Source organism: Arachis stenosperma, chromosome 10 (genome assembly GCF_014773155.1).
Source record: "Arachis stenosperma cultivar V10309 chromosome 10, arast.V10309.gnm1.PFL2, whole genome shotgun sequence".
Taxonomy (NCBI): domain Eukaryota; kingdom Viridiplantae; phylum Streptophyta; class Magnoliopsida; order Fabales; family Fabaceae; genus Arachis; species Arachis stenosperma.
The window spans coordinates 129,712,685-129,732,704 of record NC_080386.1 but is presented as its reverse complement, the minus strand read 5'-3'; the positions used below and the strand labels follow the sequence as shown (position 1 = coordinate 129,732,704).

The 20,020-nt window shown below is 36.5% G+C and overlaps 2 protein-coding genes and 2 long non-coding RNA genes across 4 annotated transcripts; 1 reads left to right on the top strand and 3 right to left on the bottom strand.

The window, feature by feature from the left end:
- Positions 1 to 8,581: 8,581 nt before the first annotated feature.
- Positions 8,582 to 10,161, bottom strand: LOC130954960 (uncharacterized). Its single transcript, XR_009076528.1, has 7 exons — positions 9,820 to 10,161; positions 9,646 to 9,732; positions 9,394 to 9,521; positions 9,165 to 9,299; positions 8,917 to 9,029; positions 8,754 to 8,847; positions 8,582 to 8,668 (listed from the first exon to the last, which is right to left on the bottom strand). It is a non-coding gene; the product is annotated as an uncharacterized LOC130954960 (long non-coding RNA).
- Positions 10,162 to 11,043: 882 nt separating this feature from the next.
- Positions 11,044 to 12,386, bottom strand: LOC130957730 (uncharacterized). The gene is made up of 7 exons (XM_057884573.1): positions 12,219 to 12,386; positions 11,941 to 12,018; positions 11,788 to 11,853; positions 11,642 to 11,710; positions 11,493 to 11,567; positions 11,366 to 11,419; positions 11,044 to 11,134 (listed from the first exon to the last, which is right to left on the bottom strand). Exons 2-7 carry the CDS (start codon positions 12,015 to 12,017, stop codon positions 11,044 to 11,046), a joined length of 432 nt encoding a protein of 143 aa, XP_057740556.1. The 5' UTR covers position 12,018; positions 12,219 to 12,386.
- A 299-nt stretch (positions 12,387 to 12,685) lies between these two features.
- Positions 12,686 to 13,979, bottom strand: LOC130954959 (uncharacterized). The gene is made up of 3 exons (XM_057881731.1): positions 13,826 to 13,979; positions 13,075 to 13,350; positions 12,686 to 12,984 (listed from the first exon to the last, which is right to left on the bottom strand). Exons 2-3 carry the CDS (start codon positions 13,343 to 13,345, stop codon positions 12,701 to 12,703), a joined length of 555 nt encoding a protein of 184 aa, XP_057737714.1. The 5' UTR covers positions 13,346 to 13,350; positions 13,826 to 13,979; the 3' UTR covers positions 12,686 to 12,700.
- Positions 13,980 to 19,119: 5,140 nt separating this feature from the next.
- LOC130954958 (uncharacterized) lies at positions 19,120 to 19,786 on the top strand. The gene is made up of 3 exons (XR_009076527.1): positions 19,120 to 19,336; positions 19,427 to 19,448; positions 19,540 to 19,786. It is a non-coding gene; the product is annotated as an uncharacterized LOC130954958 (long non-coding RNA).
- The last annotated feature ends 234 nt before the right edge of the window (positions 19,787 to 20,020 follow it).

Genomic DNA, 20,020 nt, shown 5'->3' with positions numbered 1-20,020 from the left:
TGAACCTCTTTGCCTTTTTCCCTCAGGTTCAGGCTTTCATTGTAGCACATTCTTGCCAATTTCTGGTCTCCCCGTATCGTTGCTACCCCCGCTGTTGTCGGGAACTTCATGCAGAGATGGGGGGTGGATACCACCGCTCTGAGTCGATTTAGGGTAGCTCTTCCGATTAGGGCATTATATGCTGACCCCACGTCGATGACAATGAAGTCTATACTCAAAGTTTTAGATTTTTTCCCCTTTCCAAAGGTAGTATGAAGGGGTAAAAATCCCAGTGGCTTTATTGGCGTGTCGCCTAGCCCGTATAAGGTGTCGGTGTAGGCTCTTAGCTCCCTTTCATCCAACCCTTGCTTGTCAAACGCGGGTTTGAAAAGGATGTTCGCCGAGCTTCCTTGATCTACTAGAATTCTGTGGAGATGGGCATTAGCTAGGATCATGGTTATCACAACTGGATCGTCGTGTCCAGGGATTACTCCTTGCCCATGCTCCTTTGTAAATGAGATGGTGGGAAGGTCGGGCGATTCGCTCCCGACCTGGTAGACTCGCTTGAGGTGTCTCCTGCGAGAGGACTTGGTGAGTCCCCCTCCCGCGAATCCACCTGAGATCATATGTATATGTCTCTCCGGAGTCTGCGGTGGTGGGTCTCTTCTATCTGCGTCATCTCGCTTTCTCTTCCCATGATTGTCCGACCTTTCCATGAGATATCTGTCAAGTCGGCCTTCTCTGGCCAGCTTTTCTATCACATTTTTGAGGTCGTAACAGTCGTTTGTTGAGTGACCATATATTTTATGGTACTCGCAGTAATCACTGCGACTCCTCCCTTTTTATTTTTAATGGGCCTGGGAGGCGGCAACCTTTCAGTATTGCAAATTTCTCTGTATACGTCCACTATAGAAACCTTTAGAGGAGTATAAGAGTGATATTTCCTAGGTCTGTCGAGACCGAGGTCTTCTTTCTTTTTGGGCTCCCTCTCCCTCTCTTTTATCGAGTGAGGGTGCCCAGGTCGCCAACTCGACTCTCTCAGTCTGGCATTTTTTTCTATGTTAATGTACTTTTCCGCTCTCTCCTGTACATCACTCAAAGAGGTCGGGTGCCTTTTTGATATGGACTGTGAGAAGGGTCCTTCCCTAAGTCCATTTACTAATCCCATGATAACTGCCTCTGTGGGCAGATCTTGAATTTCCAAACACGCTTTGTTGAACCTTTCCATGTAATCACGCAGAGGTTCCCCGACCTCCTGTTTAACTCCCAGGAGGCTCGGTGCGTGTTTTACTTTATCCTTCTGGATGGAGAATTGCATCAGAAATTTTCTTGAGAGGTCCTCAAAGCTGGTAACCGACCTTGGAGGGAGGCTATCGAACCACTTCGTCGCCGCTTTTGACAGGGTGGTCGAAAAAGGCTTGCAACGTGTTGCATCAAAAGCATCAGCCAGATACATCCGACTTTTGAAATTGCTTAAATGATGCTTTGGGTCTGTGGTTCCGTCATAGAGGTTTATATCAGGGCTTTTGAAGTTTCTTGGAACCTTCGCCCTTATTATGTCCTCGCTGAACGGGTCCTCTCCTCCCAAGGGCGACTCTTCTCGGTTGTCGCGGGAGTTTCGGCCTTTAAGGGAGGATTCAAGCTTTGTGAGTTTTTCTTCCAACTCTTTTTGTCGTTCTATTTCCTCCCTGAGGTTTCGCTCTGCCTCTCGTTGTCGTTCTAGTTCTTGTTCCAGTTGCTCCAGATGACCTTGGTGGCCGTGGACCAGCCCCATTAGCTCGGTTGCATGGGGTGGCCCTTCCTTTCCGGACTCTCGTCCTTCCGAGGAATTTGCCTTTGGGTTTTTGAGCCCAGAGGTGCCTTCTTTATGCTGGTCGCTGGTTCCTTGATGAAAGGTCAGGTCTGCGTCATTGTTTTTGGTATCTGGATTTTCTTGCTCGGAATCAGACGCTGTATGTCCATCTTCTGGTGAGTTGTCCGCCATTACTGGTTGATCTCTCAGTTCTCCAGCAATGGCGCCAATGTTACGTTGGGTAACCGGAGGTAATGGGCTTAACTCGTTAGGTTGGCCCAATCGTTAGTGGAGAGAAACCTTCGAAGAAAATCGTGCTTCTGGAGTTCCGTCCGACTTGTGAGTACGAGCGAATGGGGGTGGTACCTGCAAAGACACTCCGACGCTTAAGTCAGCAAGGGTGCAAGCAGGTCTAGAGAGTATTGGGACTTAGAGATGCCTGAGGGATGTTAGTGTATTTATAGTGGTGAACCAATAACCACCGTTGGAGTAGTTCCACTTTTTAGGGTGTATTATCGTCCCTTTATCTTAGGGAGGTTACGATATGGCTTCAGGAAGTGGATAGCGAGATTTTAGGGGCAGTTACTCATTTGAATGAGTGTTTATTGGCCAGCTAATCTTCGTCCCCGACTTCTTTGGGGTAAGTCGTAGTGAGAACCGACTTCGTAGGGAGAAGGTCGGTATAGGGCAAGGCCCAATCCTTTTGATTGGGCCTCTCGTTGGGTCCTGGGCCTTATCATTGGGTCATGATATAAACACAAATAAAAATATATTACTGTTTTAGTTAAAAAAAGAAAGTTTAATTTTTTTGAATACTGAAATGATTTGATAAGAAATTTTAGATTAAATTAATTATTTTGTGACTTTATTATCTGTGACTAAATAAGCATATAAGGGTTTTAAGTTCATTTAATTTCAGTATTTTTGTGACTTTCATATAATCGACATGATAATAAAAAAATGGAAAAGATCTTGCAAGAATAAAAAAATTATAAGGAAAAGAAAAAAAAAAGAGAATGAGAGGAATTTCAATTTATATGAATATTATAATAAAAAATATGGATAGATAAATAAATTTATAATTTGTTAACGTTTTTTTAGATGTTTAACATTTGTAGAAACTAAATTAAAAAAAGTTACATGATATAAAAATCAATTTAAAAAAATATAAAAATTTAATTAAAAACCGAATGAAATTATGTAAATAATTAAACCAAAAAGTGAAGGAAGAAAAAAAATTTAAATCCCTAAAAACAGTGAATTTCTTAAGAAAATCACTCAGATAAAGATGTCAAAAACGTCTTTTTTTAAAGATATTTTTAAATAATTAAAATTTAACATATATAATCGCTTAAATTATATTATTTTTATTAAAATTAGACACGATAAATAAATTTAGCCAAAAAATTAATAAATTAATTTTGAACTGATCTAAATTAATATTTTTTAATAAAAAATAATTACAATATTCATATTATAAAAAATAATTAAAATACCTCTATTATATATATGTATGTATATTAATTTTAAAAAATTCTAAATCTTAACCTCATGAGACTGAGAAAAAATAACTAGAATTTAAAATTTTTAAAATTAATATATATAATAAAAATATTTTAATCATTTTCTATAATAAAAATATTGTAGTTATTTTCTATAAAAAATAATATTAATTTAGACTAATTTAAAATTTAATTTATTATTTTTTTGATCAAATTAATTTATTTAACCTAATTTTAATAAAAATTAATACAATTTAATTAATTATATATGATAAATTTTAATTATTAAAAATATTTTAAAAAAATATATTTTAAAAATTTTTATTTAAGTCGCTCTCATATCTTAATTCTCTACTATTTATACGACTGCATAATCAAACTTAGATATGCACACAAATTATCAAGATTATCCATGCAGTTAAACACTTGCCATTTGTTGAGATAACTTAGTAGTTTGATTACAATGATGCTCAAATTCTTTTTAGCCTTTGTTTTGCTTCACATGCCCCTGTATTTTTTCTCCAGAGCTTCTGTTACAGTATTCCCTCCATGGCATCTTTATTTGACACGTGTCAGTCGTCAATTTGCTTAGCTTCATTTCTTGCCTTGTCATTGCCTTGAGGTCAACGACTCGGATTGAGTCAAAGGAGCAACATCATGCGAACCAACCAATTTTTAGCGAATTTTTGTCACGTTGATTTGATCAATTACTTGCTCGGTTTAACACTTAACCAAACCAATCAACTAATTAACTAGAATAAATGAAACTTGTTTTGGTACTAGCTAGGTGCTAACTCATCAGTTCATGTCAAAAATCATATGCATGTTTTGCTTGTCTCCAAAATTTTGATGACTTCCCTTATCAAGAATTCAAGATATGATCCCGATGTATGTGTCGGTTACTTGTGTTCATCACGTTGACGCGTTTTTCACTTTTTTCCTAATAATTTTGTTTTTCTGATATATAATACTTGGTTCTGGGTCTTCGTCAATTATTGGATTGGTGTTTACATTGATGAATATTGGTTTTTTTTCTAGAAAGAAAATGACCAGATTCATTTTACTTGATGGCCCAAACTTTTTTCTTGTTATTTTAATGAATAAAAGTTTATTTGCATACTTGAATTTGATATTAACGAGTTTACTAAGATATTATTCTCAAACTCAATAAATACTTATAAAAATAATTTATAAAATAAAAATGAGGCTAACTAAAGAACTAATTATGTATAAGTTAATAACAGTTTTATTTTCTTAATTTTTATTTACAATAACATTCAAATGAACATCTAAAATTATATATAAAAATTTTAAAATCTTACTAAAAATATCCAAAAGTGTAATAAAAAAAATGCTTAATAAATAAATTATACGTAAAATATACTTTTTGTCGGTGAAGTTTGACAAAAATTTCAAAAACGGAATATGCTCTACAAGTACATTAAACAAATACGCGCTGCTCCACGTACGTTGATTACACGCGCTATATAACATCCCGCGTATATCTAACTACCAAATTTAAAATATTTGTTTCCTTCTTCGTTTTCGATATTTTGAGATTTTGTTGTTCTTCTTCTCGCGCGTCTTCCCTCCTTCTTCTCCATCGTTCTTTTGATGTCATTTTCTCACTGGTATGTTCTTCGTTTACGTTACCTTTTTCTCTCTCTGCAACTCGACCTTCGTTTTCTATTTTGATTTGTTGTTTTCTGAAATCAAAGTTTGAACTCGTTTTGAAGATAATGGATCATTCAACCTCTGATTGTCAGCTGAATCCAGGCGAAGTGGATTATGAGTTTGAATTTAACGAATTTCCTGAGGTTTGATTTACATAAGATTAGTATGATTTTTCTTTCAGTAATTGGTATAGCATTGTGTAGTTGAAAAATTGCTGAACATTGACTGTGAAAGTAACACGTTAACATGAATCTGTCCATTCAATGTATTAGTTGTGACTAATTACCTGGAATTTATAGCAGACGCTCGGGTGTAGATCAATTCTTCTTTGGGTGTATTTTAGCTAGAAGTGTGGGTGTATCTACACTTTACTGGTTTTTTGTTATTTTAATTGAGTTGTTGTTGTTCAGGTGTATTATATCAGACACGATTGGGTGTGTTTTTAGTTTTTGACATGGTGTATTCTGCAGCCTGAGTATTTACAGTTTATGGCTTTAAAGGTCATTCTGTAGTTGAGTTGTTGCGGCTCGGGTGTATCATATTAGACATAATTGGGTGTATTTGAATCATATCTATGGGTGTATTTACAGTCTGACACGGTGTATTGTGCAGCCTCTCTCGGTTGTTGATGACGAGCTTGTTCCGAAGGTCGGAATGACCTTTACCACCCTTGAAGATGCTGGAAAATTTTACAGGGACTACGCCAAGGCTGCAGGTTTCTCTACAAGAGTTCGGTGCACAAATAGGAAGGGAAACGAGATTAAGAATCAACTGATTACATGTAGCAGAGAGGAAAAATGGAAATCTAAAATATCTCCGACCGAGAAGACCAATCCGACAGCCGGTCTAAACTGTCCTGCAAGAATTTATATACACACATTGAAGGATGTCGGTGCTTGGATCATTTCAAAGGTTGTGCTGGATCATTCACACCCCTGCTGTCCAAGCAAAGCAGAGATGCTCAAACAGCACAGGGAACTAAGCATGTCCATTCGTCGTACGATAGAGAATAACGAGGAGGCTGGTATCAGACCAAGCAAAACCTACCAATCATTTGTTGCTGCTGCCGGGGGTCACCGCGAGTTAAACTTTATCGAAAAGGACGTGAGGAATTACATTACCAGGGAAGTGCGGAATGTTTCTGAACAAGAAGATGCAAAGGAATTTGGGAAATATTTCTTAAGAATGAAAGAGAAGAATCCGAATTTCTTTTTTGAGCTCGAACTTGAGGAGGATCAATCGATTAAGCTGGCTTTTTGGGCCGATGCCAGAAGCAGAGCCGCCTTTGAGTATTTCGGAGACGTCATTTCATTCGACACCACCTACAATACAAACAGGTAACAAACTGTCCCTGTTTATGATGCTAAATTAATTTATTTTTACGAATCCGCAGCAGAGGTGTATATTGGCTGTTTCATTGGGTGTATTCGAAGCATTTGTTAGGGTGTACCTAATGATTTTGCATTCTGGACCATGGTAATTTGTTTCAGGTATAATTTGGTCTGTGGTTCTTTTGTCGGGGTGAATCACCACGGTCAGTCAACACTTCTCGGATGCTCTTTGATGAAGAACGAAGAAATTGAATCATTCAAATGGTTATTTCAATGCTGGCTTCGTTGCATGGGAGGAAACGCTCCGAAAGGGTTTCTCACCGATCAGTGCGCATCAATGAAAAGGGCTTTAGAGGCCTGTATGCCAACAACAGTTCACCGCTGGTGTATTTGGCACATCATGAAGAAGATTCCAAGCAAATTAAACGGGTACAAGGGACATGCGGATATCGAACAAGAAATGAGCCATGTTGTTTGGAACTCTCATAGCAAAGACTCATTCGATAGGAATTGGAACGATTTTCTGCTAAATTTTGGTCTTGCGGACAACAAGTGACTTTCAGGTAATGTGTTTTTAAAATCTGCAGCAGAGGTGTAAATTGTATGTTCTCTCGGGTGTATTTTACAGTTTGTGTTTGGGTGTTTTATGCAGATCTGTACGAAGACCGTCACATATGGGTTCCTATCTATCTGGATCACCACTTCTGGGCAGGGATGAGAAGCACACAAAGGAGCGAGAGCATGCATTCATTTTTTAACAAGTACATCACCCGGAACAGCTCGCTTATTCAGTTCGTCAAACAATACAATAATTGCCTCGGAAGCAGGGAGCAAGCAGAGAGAGAATCAGACGTTGCAGATTTTCATACGGTCATACCGTGTGCAACCAAATCCTCCATTGAAGCTCAGTTTCAAGATGCGTACACTCATGCAAAGTTTAGCGAAGTCCAAGCGCAATTCAGAGGAAAGGCGAATTGCATCACCAGATTAAAGAATTCCGCTCTAGGCTATTCAATATACGAAGTCGGAGAACAAGTTTCCAGCTCAATATTCAACAAGTTCGCTGTTACCTACGACTCAGTCGCAGCCGAGGTAAAATGCCAATGCTTATTATTCGAGTCAAGAGGGATACTGTGCCGTCACGCACTAAGCGTGTTAAGCTTCGAACAAGTAAGCCAAGTGTCCCCTAGATATATACTGGAATGATGGAGCAAGAAGGTAAAGAGGCGACACACACACATCAAGAGCAGCCACGACGAGCCACTAATGGAGCCAAGAAGCAAGAGGTTTGACCAATTGGTTTTTCGTTCGCAAAATATTTGCGAATTTGCCTCCGAATCAGAGGAGCTGACTGCAATTCTACACCGTACGTACGATAACGTCATGGCCGAGATGGAAGCATTAAAAGCCAAAAGGAAGGGGAGATCTTCTTTATCCCACGAAGATGCCAACTTGGAATCCGTTAACGAGCTTCAAAGCCCGCCAAGGATTCGAACAAGAGGACGTCCAAAAAACAGGCTAGGTTCAAAGCTAGAGAAACAGATTGCAAATGCCACAAAGAAGAAGAAGACGAAAGTTTTAAGCGAGGTACAAGGAAATGTTCTTTAAATTTGTGGCAATTGAGTTTATTTTTGTCGTTAATAGTTTAGCTAATGTGTGAGTGTTATATTCAGATAAACGTGTTTGATGCTGCATCAGCGGCGCATTCAAATTCCAACCAATATCAAGGACACGTTATGAATTATCAGCTCAGGGTACCAGTGGCAGGGGATAATTCTTTGGGTGTATAGTTTTATAGAATATGGGTGTAAAAGCTCTGTTTTTTTTGGGTGTATTTTTGTTAATTCACAATTTACATATAGACACATATATAGATACATATAGAACAAAAGCTGTAAAAATTCGCAGGTTATGGGTGTATATTTCATTTGATGTTTTTCTTCATATTTTAGTACATGTAATTCATACATTTTGAGTACAGCGCAGACAGTTGGGTGTATAGTTTACGCAATCTTGGGTGTATTATTAGACTTGCGTTGGGTGTAACAGTTTATAATTTGCGTTCACCACCTGTAATACAGTTTTTAAATACATCACAGACAGTTTACCAGCACAGATAGTTTAACTATGGGAAAAAAATATACATGGAATAGAAGTTGTTGATAATTGGCAAATATTTACATCATTTGTTTAAATTACAAACTACGCAGCAGTTGGATTACCCAGTTTCTATATCAGCAGAATTAATCTGACAAAACGGACTCAATAATACAGAGGATGGCTTCGACAGCCTTATAGCACTACTCTCTAATTGCCCGATCTCTCTGTTTATTCATCTCACTGAATAGTATCCGGGAAGCATACTCCACTCTATAGTGGTCCACCTCCTCCTACAATTAAAAAGTATATTCTCTTTAAACAGCAATATTAATTCAGTAAAGTAATACAGAGTTATATAGTTCTAAAGACAGTTACCTGTGGCCAATTATCCCATTCATACTTCCCCTTTTTGATGTTTTCCGGCTCAATTAACTCAAGCCACTTCATAACGTAGATAGCGCAGTCATAGCTGAAAACGAAGAAAATAAATTACAAATCTCATTAGGAAAGTTTAATGTTCAGACTCACAAATTTATACCTTGTTTTTTGCCCTGATATTTTAACATATGATGCTTTAATTTCCTTTTCCTTCTCGCCTTTCTCCAGAGGTTTCCCGCCGGCATATGTTATCAATCTTGAAAATACATATCCCTTAAATACCAAAACAAATCAGTAATACACCCGAATGAATGCACAGGATACACCCAACTGAATATGAAATATACACCCAACACAACCTTCGAAATAGACCTATCTATTAAAGTAAAGAAGACAGAGGCAACTTACAGTGAATTTATTAATGTCCTTTCTCTCATCGCTTGGAGCTTTTTTGTGTAGCGGGTCAAGTATTTGACATTTCCGCTTTGTTGTATTTATTAGCCATAACCACCAATGTCCCGAGTGGCAAACAGGAGCAAAAATCTGAAGGATTGCCACATTTCAACAGTGTGTTATTTTATTTGGCATATAATTAAATAAATAAGCGTACTACCAAATTTAGCAAACGAAAACTTACATATGGATGCGAACTTAATTTTTTCTATCTATGAAGTGAATGAAACTCGGGTAGGCTTCCACCCTGAATTCCTTTTCCGTTTTCGGGGATATGAATTCCCCCTTTGGGTGATCCGAAAGTGCCATGCTCTGCAAGAATTGCGAAACAAGAAATGAAATACTGAAAATACACAACTTACACCCAATCGAACCCAAAAAATACACCCAAATCATTGCAGAAAATACACCCAAAGTTCGTAGAAGTAACACTTACCACAATATCGGGGGGGAGACAGTATATTTGTTCCTGAAACCTCTTTTCATTTTTCTGGTTTAGGATGAGGCAGATGGCAGATACAATCTAGAAATATATGCCGAAATCAATTTTACATTAATAAACATTGCAGTTTACTTTGGTGTAAAAACATTAATGTTAGTCTAATATTACCTGAGATTCTATATCACTTTTTGCCTGGAGGGATGCAAGGTGCGATCTGATCAAAATGTATTCTCCTTTGCCAATCAGATTGCAAATCTCCTCATACTCGTCAGTATTGCCATTTGCGTCTTTCTTCAGTCTCGTCCCCCAGATGTAGCACTTTTGTTTCATATCATCTGTAATTTGATTTATTCCCCCTGGAGTTTCAAACTTTGCAGAACTTTCTCCCCCAGTCTCCCTCTGAATTTGTGGACTTTCGTTTGTTCCCTTCGCCGCATTGCTTGCTAATTTTTGGACCAAAGTGTCTAATTGTTCTAGCATACTTGCAGTTTCTGGAGATTTTTCCCTTTCTGTCTCCTGCGTTGACGCCCCCTCCTGGCTTGAATCAGTCAGTCCAAGGATGAATGATGGCATCCCTGAATCTGTTTTAGGAACATAGGTTGCTGTCTGTGCCATCATCAACAGGGCAGCAGCGTCTTCTGCGGCTGGATGACTGTGTCATGATGTATAAGAATAAGAGTAAGAATAATAATATACGGATGATAAGCAAAGATTGATTTTAGTCTGATGAACTTACATTTTAGTTGGAGCTGGGGGAAGCGTGGGTGTGGTTTCTTGAAGTTTCTTGGGGGATTCAGGAGTGCTGCACAGTAACACAAAATTAATCATGGCGTAAAGAAAAAATTGATCAGGAACAATATACACCCAAACTGTATGCAAATATACACCCAAACCCTAAAAAAATATACACCCAATACTATTTCTTACTTTTCTGTAGTCCCTTCAATTCGTAGCATAGGGGTTGGTTCGAAATCTGTCTCAGGGGTTGTTTGGGATGCCAGCACAAAAACCTGGATCGGGACTCTAAACAAGAAGAAAAATGAAAGGTTAACAACGCCTTTGAAAATAATAAGGTTATAAGGTTGAAATATTCTTGGAAAACTCACATTGCAAGCGCTTCCGACGGTGTTTATTCCCTCACAACCATCATATTCGAGTCAGTCGGACTCAACCTAAAATAACCCAAAAAAGGTAAAAAATACACCCGAACAATTCAAAAAGAAGACATGCTTTGTTTTTTGAGAACTTACATAGTTGCAGTTTTTGCTTTTTTTTGCTGCCTTTTTTTTCTTGAATAAAATAATAAAGGGCTTTTTTTTCTAAAAAAATATATACAGAATTAGAAGTGGAAGGTAATAGAAGAACAAAAGTAACAGTTATTTGAAAGAGAAATTACAAGCTCTGCGATGGCTGGTTTACGCTACTCTGTTCTGTGCGTCCTTGAGAGGAAGGATCATCACTTCCCAAGTTCACAGCCGGTAGTCTAAACAGATTTCATGTTATTCAGACAAAATAAGATACAGGTATAAAATACACCCAAATGAATGCACAAGATACAACCAACCGAATGGACAATATACACCCAACAAAACAAACGAAATATCCCTAGTAAACAACATACACCCAACTTGATCCACAAAATAAACCCAAATGTTTCCAGAAAATACATCCAAATCATGATAACAAGATTTTATTAAATAATAAAGGTTCTTACGTTTCAGAGGACACATAGCGACCTTCTGTCGATTGCAGGTCAGCTAGGTTCTCCCTGCGAAACAAGATACAATTATTAGCAAACAAAACAGACAAAAATCTCAAATACACAGCCCCGCAAGACATACCCCTCCGCAGCAGATTTATCAACGTTTCCCCTTAGCCATTCATCGATTTCGTCACTTGATATTTCATATCTCTCACTACATTCATAAAATAAGATGTTAACAAAATAATTACGATGATAGACCGTAATATAGCTTACGAGGTACTGTACCCGTCAAAGTATTGATCTTCTTCAGGAGGTGAATCCTCCACAACAACTTTTTTCTTTTCTTGTTGTGTTCTGGGTGGAAAAAAAAGAATACCAATCAGAAATAAAAATTAATTTTATCACAGAATATTAATGAAAGAAGTGCTTACTCTTTTGGTGTTGTTTTTGGTTTTTTCTTTTTCTTCTCCTTCTCCGCAGGTGATGATTCTTCACTCCTATAAGTTAATAATAGACACTTCAATTAATACACGAAATCTTTATAATGAAGCCAAAAGAAAGGAGTAATAATTTCAGGACATTACTCATCACTTGGTTCAGATTCAGATTCTGAATCAGAATCTGACTCCTCTTGCCTCTGCTTTCTTTTTCTGGAGTCCATTCTGGAAGGCAAACAATCATCATTTAGAACATACTAAAAACACACCCAAATGAATTCACAAGATACACCCAACTGAATATTAAATATACACCCAACGCAGCAAACGAAACACACGCTGCTTAATAAACTACATACACCCAACGTGATCAAACAAAATACACCCAACTCGAAAAAGAAATTACACCCAAGTATGGTTCTTACTTTTTCCCCTTTTTGCTGGGGTGTTTTCTTCCTGAATCCTCTGAGTCTTCTTGAGCCTCAGACTCAGAGGTAGAAGTGTCACTGTCAGTAGTTTCTGTCTCCGAAGACGAAGTTGGACTCGCCTTCCTTTTTTTTGTTTTTTTTATTTCTTATTTTATTTCTTTTTTTTTTCATTTTTTCTCTTGTCTCTGCGATCTTCAGAATCCCCTGAAACATGAGATATTTTAGTTAGCAGCATTCAGGTAAATAAAATACACCCAACTTATTATGTTTACTTACCAAAATTTCCTATCTTTCTGCAGACATTCTTTCCACCAACTGCTCCTTAGTCCAGTTGGCAATCCAGGGCTTTGGTGGTCTTTGAGTCCTGTTTTTGCCTTTGTTTTTTGAAAGATGAAAGTAGATTATCATGAGGGCGAAGAGGCAGCCATTAATTGATTTCTTCTTCTCCTAGTAGTCTGTGATGCCCTTGACCATGAAGGTCAAAACATGCCCCCCCAGTTTCTCTCTGATATGCCGTCCATCTTAAAAATTGGGGCCAGGTGCACGGGCGATATTTTGTTTATCGTCGTTGGCAAAAGGAACGCCATCTGTATGTAGAGGATGAATATTCTCTTGAACATCAGGCGTTCCTCTTCGTTGCCAACGCCGATTTTCATCATTTCATCAGTAAGACTTTTGAGGGTCTTACCCTGGAATCTTCTATAAATTATTTTGTCATCATCAGAAAGTTTCTTATACTCAACTTTCTCAGGAAATAGATCTCCTACAAAAAGGAAGACAACAAAGTATCCAAGTCGGTTCAAAAACACCCAAGCAACAACTTAATATACACCTATAATTTTAAGCTAGTTACCTGTTGCATTGATGCCAAGTGCATGACCTATTTTTCTTGGTGTTATTTGGAAAGAACCATATCCTGTCTTCAGTTTGTTCTCCCCAAGTTTGAAGTTGTTTGCCAGCTCCCTTAAGAGTTGGTGATCCACCCTTAGTGGTGGGATGTGCATCAACCCACCGAATCCAAGATCCCTCACAATTGCCTTCTTCTCCTCAGTCATGTTTCTGAACTTATCACTCAGGAGATGTGTGGCACACTTAAGGTCTTTTGTTTGGTTTTTTGCTGCCATTTTCTCTGAAACGAACAATACACCCAAAGATAACAGTAAGATACACCCATATATATATGAGTCAGATACACCCATTAATAACAATAAGATACACCCATTGATAACAGTAAGATACACCCATATATATGATTCAGATACACCCAAAGATATCAGCAAGATACACCCATTGATAACAGTGAGATACACCCATAGATATTATTCAGATACATGCGTATAGATATTAGTCAGATCACTCAACCATGCTTCAATATCAAGCCACATTACAAGGTTAAGAAGTATACACCCCCGAATCTACGGAATAAACCCCCAAAAATCAACAACAATAACATGAGAACTTAGAACAACAACGTAGAACAACGTAGAACTTAGAAGAACGACGTAGAACTTAGAACATTGTAACAAAGAAGCAAGAATAATAGTAAACCCTAGAAGAACGACGTAGAAGAAAAGTAAAATATACAGGAATCTTAATGAACTTACGTTGAGTATTGTTGCTTTGTTTTCTGTTCAGATTCTTCACGGAGAGTTTGATGGTGTTTTGATGGAGGTTTTGAAGAACGATTTGTATATTTTGAACTTTGATTTTCGCTCGAAAATGGGAGGGTTTCCTTGTTTTCGAAGTGCCTTGAGAAATGGAAGAAGTGGAAGAGTCTGCCATACGTAACCGTTTGAGTGTTGAGCGCATGACTTTGACGTGCCATGTTATCTCTTTTGGTGCGCGTGATTTCTCTTTGGGCTGGGCCAACTTGTATGCTTGTAGGCTTGTATGTGTAGCAAGCCCATTTCAAAAATACCCCTAAGTTTTATTTTGTTTTAAATTTGTCCCAAAAGATTTTGATTTGCATCAAATATACCCTGACGGCTAATTTTTTAATAAATTTAAGACCAATTCAACAACAATTTCATAAGAACAACCCTCAACACAAGCAAATCAAGCATAATTTTCATGTATTATTGTTAGATTGGTCTTAAATTTTTTGAAAAATAAGTCATCGAGTATATATTTGATGCAAATCGAAAACTTTTGGGATAATATTGAAATAAAATAAAATTTAAGAATATTTTTTGAAATTTTTATCAAATTTTAGGGACAAAAAATATACTTTACCTATAAATTATTTTTGTAATTAAGTTTAACTAAGTCTTTTTTTTTCCTTATTTTTTTTATTTTTTATTTTTTATTTTTTTTCAACAAAAAATTATAGTTATCAATTTTTAAGTTATTAGATTAATTTAGTTAAATTTAATTACTAAAATAGCTTAGTAATATAACATCATCTTACATGTCAAATGTCCAAAATTAAAAGATCATAAACGTGAGTTAATACTCAAATTGGCCCCTAAAATTTGACCTCCGCATCAATTTAGCCCTCAAGGTTTCAATTGACTCTAATTGTACCCTGAAATTTTGCCTCGAGCCTCAATTTGGCCCTTCCGGCGTTTTTCGTCACCGGAGAGCTGACCTGGCAAATTTGGTAGACACTTGCCACCCTAGCAGTTAGATGACATAGCAAAATGTTTGAAGGCTTCAATTTAACCCCTAAAAATTTCAAATAAAACCTAGAACTTTCAACTTTCCCAAATCGAAGAGTGTCTCAAAGAGGTGAGAAGAATGTTGCGAAGCAGCAGTCAAAGCTCAGGTAGTTCTGGTAGAGCTTGTTCGCATAGTGGCTGGGTGAAGAACGCACACGGTGACAGAGGTGGGAAGGTTCCGCATTGGTGCGGTTGTGGGTTGCGTCCTATTCTTCGGTAGTCTGGGACGGATTCCAATCCAGAAAGACCATTATATGGATGCTCTAACTATAATGTGAGTTGGTTGAATTATTGCAAGTTAATTGTGTGTCTTATTTCTCAAATGCTTGTTGATTTTGTAGCTGTTCTTTCTCTCAATTTTTTTTGGATTTTTTGTGTTGTAGACTACCGGTAAGAGATGGTGTGGCTTTTTTAAATGGGCAGATGTTGAAAAAGAAGAAGCCATAGTTGGCAGAAATGAAATTCAGTTAGTGAAGACCATTGAAAATATCTATGGGATGGAAAATTAGTGCAGTTGAAGCTGAAATTAATATTAAAATGTGAAATATTATGTTGTCTGTGTTTGTTATTATTTTTGGAATTGTGATTGTAGCTTGTGGATTAGGTGTGATCAAATATATGTAACTGTATATCAGTTATTTGAATGAAGCATTGTTATGTATTTAATGAGAAAATAGAAATGAAATTTTATGTTCTCTTTGCTAATGATATATCCTGTAAAATTCTTTAAAACTGAGATTATATATGAAGCTGCTATGAGTCTGTATATGAAGACAGATCAGGAGCTGGCTCTAATAACTATATATGTATGCACTTCCTTAGTGAATAAATTTAAGTGTATAGTTCATTGTGAAAAAGATATAAATAGATGAGATGTTATGACAATAGAAAATCTAATAGAACCTTGTGTGGTTCTTGCACTTGACATAAGACCCAGAAATAAGTAATTCATTAAGTAATTCATAGTCATTAATCATTGTCAATATCACAGCATTATCAACAGCAGTATCTATATCATACCTTAGATACCCTAGATAACATAGTTTCAAATATCCTAAACCAAAACAGATTACTCTACATAACATAGTAATAAAATATCAAAAGAGCATAGTTTGATCAAATGCTCTCTACAAAATATGTTCTACACAACTTCTAGTCAACATTGCAAAGCGGTTTCTATTTTGTTGTTGGTGGTTTGAAGCCTGGGGTGGGGACGAATGTCATAAACTCTGCCAAGCGTGCAGCTGTCCCAGAACTTGCTCCTTGCATTGGGTCCACATTAAAAATTGTTTTTCTCTTAGATTGCAACTTTTGAGGCCTTGTCACCTGTTGTGGAGGTGGAGATGGGTCTGATGGAGGGACCTAGTAAAATTGTGAACAGAAATAGTGACCAATACAACCCAACAAAAACCAAAGTACAATCTCTGAAGCATTTGCATCAGCAATAGCTGGACGTGGTGCTAATGAAGCATTTTCATTAATCTCAGCAGCTTGGGTGTTAGTAGCAGCAGCGTTTGCTGGATCTGTACCCTCTCCAGCCTTAGAACATTTTTCTTTTGCAACAACAGCCGCTGCTGCATTAACAAGGGCACTAGCAAGGTCATCAGCTTTCCTATGAGCACAACTCCTCTTTGTATGCCCTCTCGTACCACAGTAAGTACATGTGAATTCTTTGTATTTCCTCTTCAACTTGGTTTCAGTTTTTGACTTCTTAACGCTAGATGACTCTTCATCAGCATCCTTCCGTCTTTTTTGGGTTATTGGCCCTGGCTTTCGCTTCATTTTAGGTGCATGAGGCCTATTTTGTTCACTTCTCTCCCAAATATCTTGTCCGGGTATTGGATTGAGAGAGTGCTTGTAGGTATCTCTATAAGCTTCCATGGTCAGCTAATGATGACAAAAATCCTCAGGATTTCGATTTATCTTGGAGATGGCTGCACATGCATGGACACACGGCATTCCTACAAGGACAGATGTTATGAAACAGTATCCAACAATCTATTTAAATAGAGACTAATCACCAGAGACATAAAACATAGTGAAACAAATAAGAACACCTAAATGAATACAAACCAGTCACTATCTAATCTAAACTATGTTTAATTAAATGAATACAAACCACTCACTATCTAATCCAAACTATGTTTAAGCAATTATTGGCTACCTCAGTACCTGTTATTTGCCAAAACCTACAAGTGCATATGCTCTTTCCCAAGTCAACAGCCATGTTGGTAGGCCAACCATGGATCTCAAATCTTTGATAATCTTCATCTCCACTCCAGATTGATAATCTTTGTAGAAATTTTTATGTAAAACTGAAACCCAATTTCAGATCAAATTGTGTAAGTGGAAGAACCACTCGAGTTTTATGAGAGCCTGCCTCTTATGATCATTCGTTCACTCTACAAGTAGGAACAGTTGCTAGATTTATTGCAAAATAATCCCCTAGGGGGAAAATTGATCCTGAAACCTGTTGTACAAAATAGTATGCATTAGAATTAGTCTAATATGTTAGACTATTGATACTTAACATAGCATAATCATCATAAAGCTAAAAAGAATGATATTTAGAATCACAGAAATGGAAAAGGTATAATTATTCTAGAAATTTCTATAGTTTCACTAAATTTTAATTAATTTTCTATGGTTTAAAAGTTCGTAATCAAGTTCTTAAATCAAAATTTTCAATTAGATACTTGCAGCTTAAACATTTCTAATTAAGTCCCTGTATTGTACAAATGTTTTAAGAATTGTCCTATATTAGCAATTTATGTGTTCTGCTACATTAGATGAAAATATGGAAACAAGCTCCTTTTTTAATGTGATAAGGATCCGTAGAAAACTATGCCAGGATAAGGGAAAAAAAGAATATCTAGAACAAGACGAACATAATGAAAAAAATTAGCATAAACTCTGTTAACGAAACAATAATCAAAAGTTAAATACACTGCAATGACTGGCCAAAATATAAAATCCTCAGTTCATGATTATCACTTAAACATTCATGGTGGTCATTGATGCATACAATGTTTAGTACAAAAAATATTTTATTTTTACAAGAAATTATCCAATCAACAATTAAATTAAAATGGGATATGAAGGAGTATAATTATTATTTTAAAATGGAATATGAAGAATTAAAGACTGCTCAAACGGATAAAGGATTGAACGCTTCGGTTGATCACAGTCACACACATGCAAAAAAATTAAACCCTAACATACAGAAATTTTATCATCATCAACAATCATAATCAACCACATTCTCCCAAAGTTTCACTGATCAAATAGGGTGAAAAAAATGAAAAACACCACACAACCAACATTTTCATAAAAACATAGCACGATAGTTGAGAGCATCAATTTTGTTACTAACCTGTTTTTCAAAAGATGACTCCCAGGTAATTAATCTTCACAATCGGGGTAGAAAGAAGTAAGAAAAGCTTCAAAGCTCCATTACTGTGACATCCATGATGCTTCTCTGACGGGAAGGAAAACGAGAGGAAGTGGAGGAAGAGAAAGGGTCAACTCAGTCTCACCTTTGGAGTGGTTAGTGTTTAGATTTTCATTTAACCCCTTCCTAAGGGATACGACGTCGTTTCTAACAATTTCGGCGCCAACAGTAAAACGGCGTCGTTTTGAGACTGCCAGGTGTCATTTAAATTTGCCAGGTCAGCTCTTCGGTGACAGAAAACGCCAGAAGGGCCAAATTGAGGCTCGAGGCAAAAATTCAGGGTACATTTAGAGTCAATTGAAATTTTGATGGCTAAATTGAGTCAAAGGTCAAATTTCAGGGGCCAATTTGAGTATTAACTCCATAAACGTAGCATACATAAAAAAAAAACTTAACTTAAAATATCCAAATGAATATTTAAAATCTAAAAAAGAGAGAAAGAGAAACGATGTGACAACAGAGAGCAAAAGACTAAAGCAGGGCTGCGAGCGAAGAAGCAAGAGTAGGAGAGGATAAAGAAAAAAAGAAAAACATTGTATGTTCACATAATTGTTGACTGATTTTAAAAATGTTTGCTGATGTATATTAATTCCCCAAATTTTAGTATCATGATACAATTTAATTTCTACCATTTCTATCAACTCTTTTTTAATCTACATGTATAACCTAGTTCCATATATTCCTTCATTTTTCATTTCCCATCTTAAACTTCAATCAATAATTTCAGTCTTCTTTACTCCCACCCTTCCTATTTAACGTCTCCATCAAGAAATCCATTATTTTCTCAACTTGTGCTAAACCAATTTAAAATCTAAGTTACCAACCCAATAATTTCCAATATACTATATTATTTTAATAATACTATTATTGCGTTTGTAGGGGATTCCATGATTTGTATTTCCTTGGAGGATTAATGGTTGGGATTCTTTTGAACAGTGATATGAAGAACTTGATAGGGGAAGCTTCTTGCAGGATTTGCCAAGAGAGCTTTAGCACTACTGTCACAGGTTTGTTTCTGAAAACGATCGTCTGAACTCATATTCAAGTTTGTTTTTTAAATCTGCTGATGATCCTAGAATGTTTGTTGTCTTTTGCAGCTTTATCTGAACCAATAGACATGTAAGTTAAATATTTCTATAGAAAACCTCTCCCTTTCCCATTCTTTCTTCGCTTTGTCTTACAAACACAACCACTTGATTGAACAATGCAGATACAGTGACTGGATTGATGAATGTGAACGGGTGAACAACCCGCCGGAAGATGATGGTGCTTAGTAGTGCGATTATAAGAATCCATTTCGAGCTGTAGCGGATGGAAAATTCTATATTTGTGTCAGCTCCTACTGCTGCAACTATACATGTTTTGTTCCTATATTACTCTCTAATAGAGTTTGTAAAACTACATACATGTACGCTAAAACAATGAGAATATGTGTGTTTGTCTCGTGTTAATTTTCAATGCGCAAATAGCTAATTATCTTTTCCATCAAGGAAAGACAAGGTCTTATTGTTTAATAAAACGTAGTTTTGAAAGTGTAGCTATATAAATTAAACGATATTATTGTATTCTACAATGTTTATGTCTAAAATAAATACAGTTATACTTAATTATCTGAATATCTCATAAAATTATTTTAGGTTTTTTTTGTTCATGATTACTAATCTATGGTCGTGACCAAATTTTCTACAATC

Coding starts and splice junctions, on each gene's coding strand:
- LOC130957730 (XM_057884573.1), bottom strand. CDS start 12,017: ATGGACTCCAGAAAAAGAAAGCAGAGGCAAGAGGAGTCAGATTCTGAT. Junction 11,711..11,787: donor CCAAAAACAACACCAAAAGA/GTAAGCACTTCT, acceptor TTTTCCACCCAG/AACACAACAAGAAAAGAAAA. Junction 11,568..11,641: donor GAAGATCAATACTTTGACGG/GTACAGTACCTC, acceptor TTATGAATGTAG/TGAGAGATATGAAATATCAA.
- LOC130954959 (XM_057881731.1), bottom strand. CDS start 13,345: ATGGCAGCAAAAAACCAAACAAAAGACCTTAAGTGTGCCACACATCTC. Junction 12,985..13,074: donor ACTTGGCATCAATGCAACAG/GTAACTAGCTTA, acceptor TCCTTTTTGTAG/GAGATCTATTTCCTGAGAAA.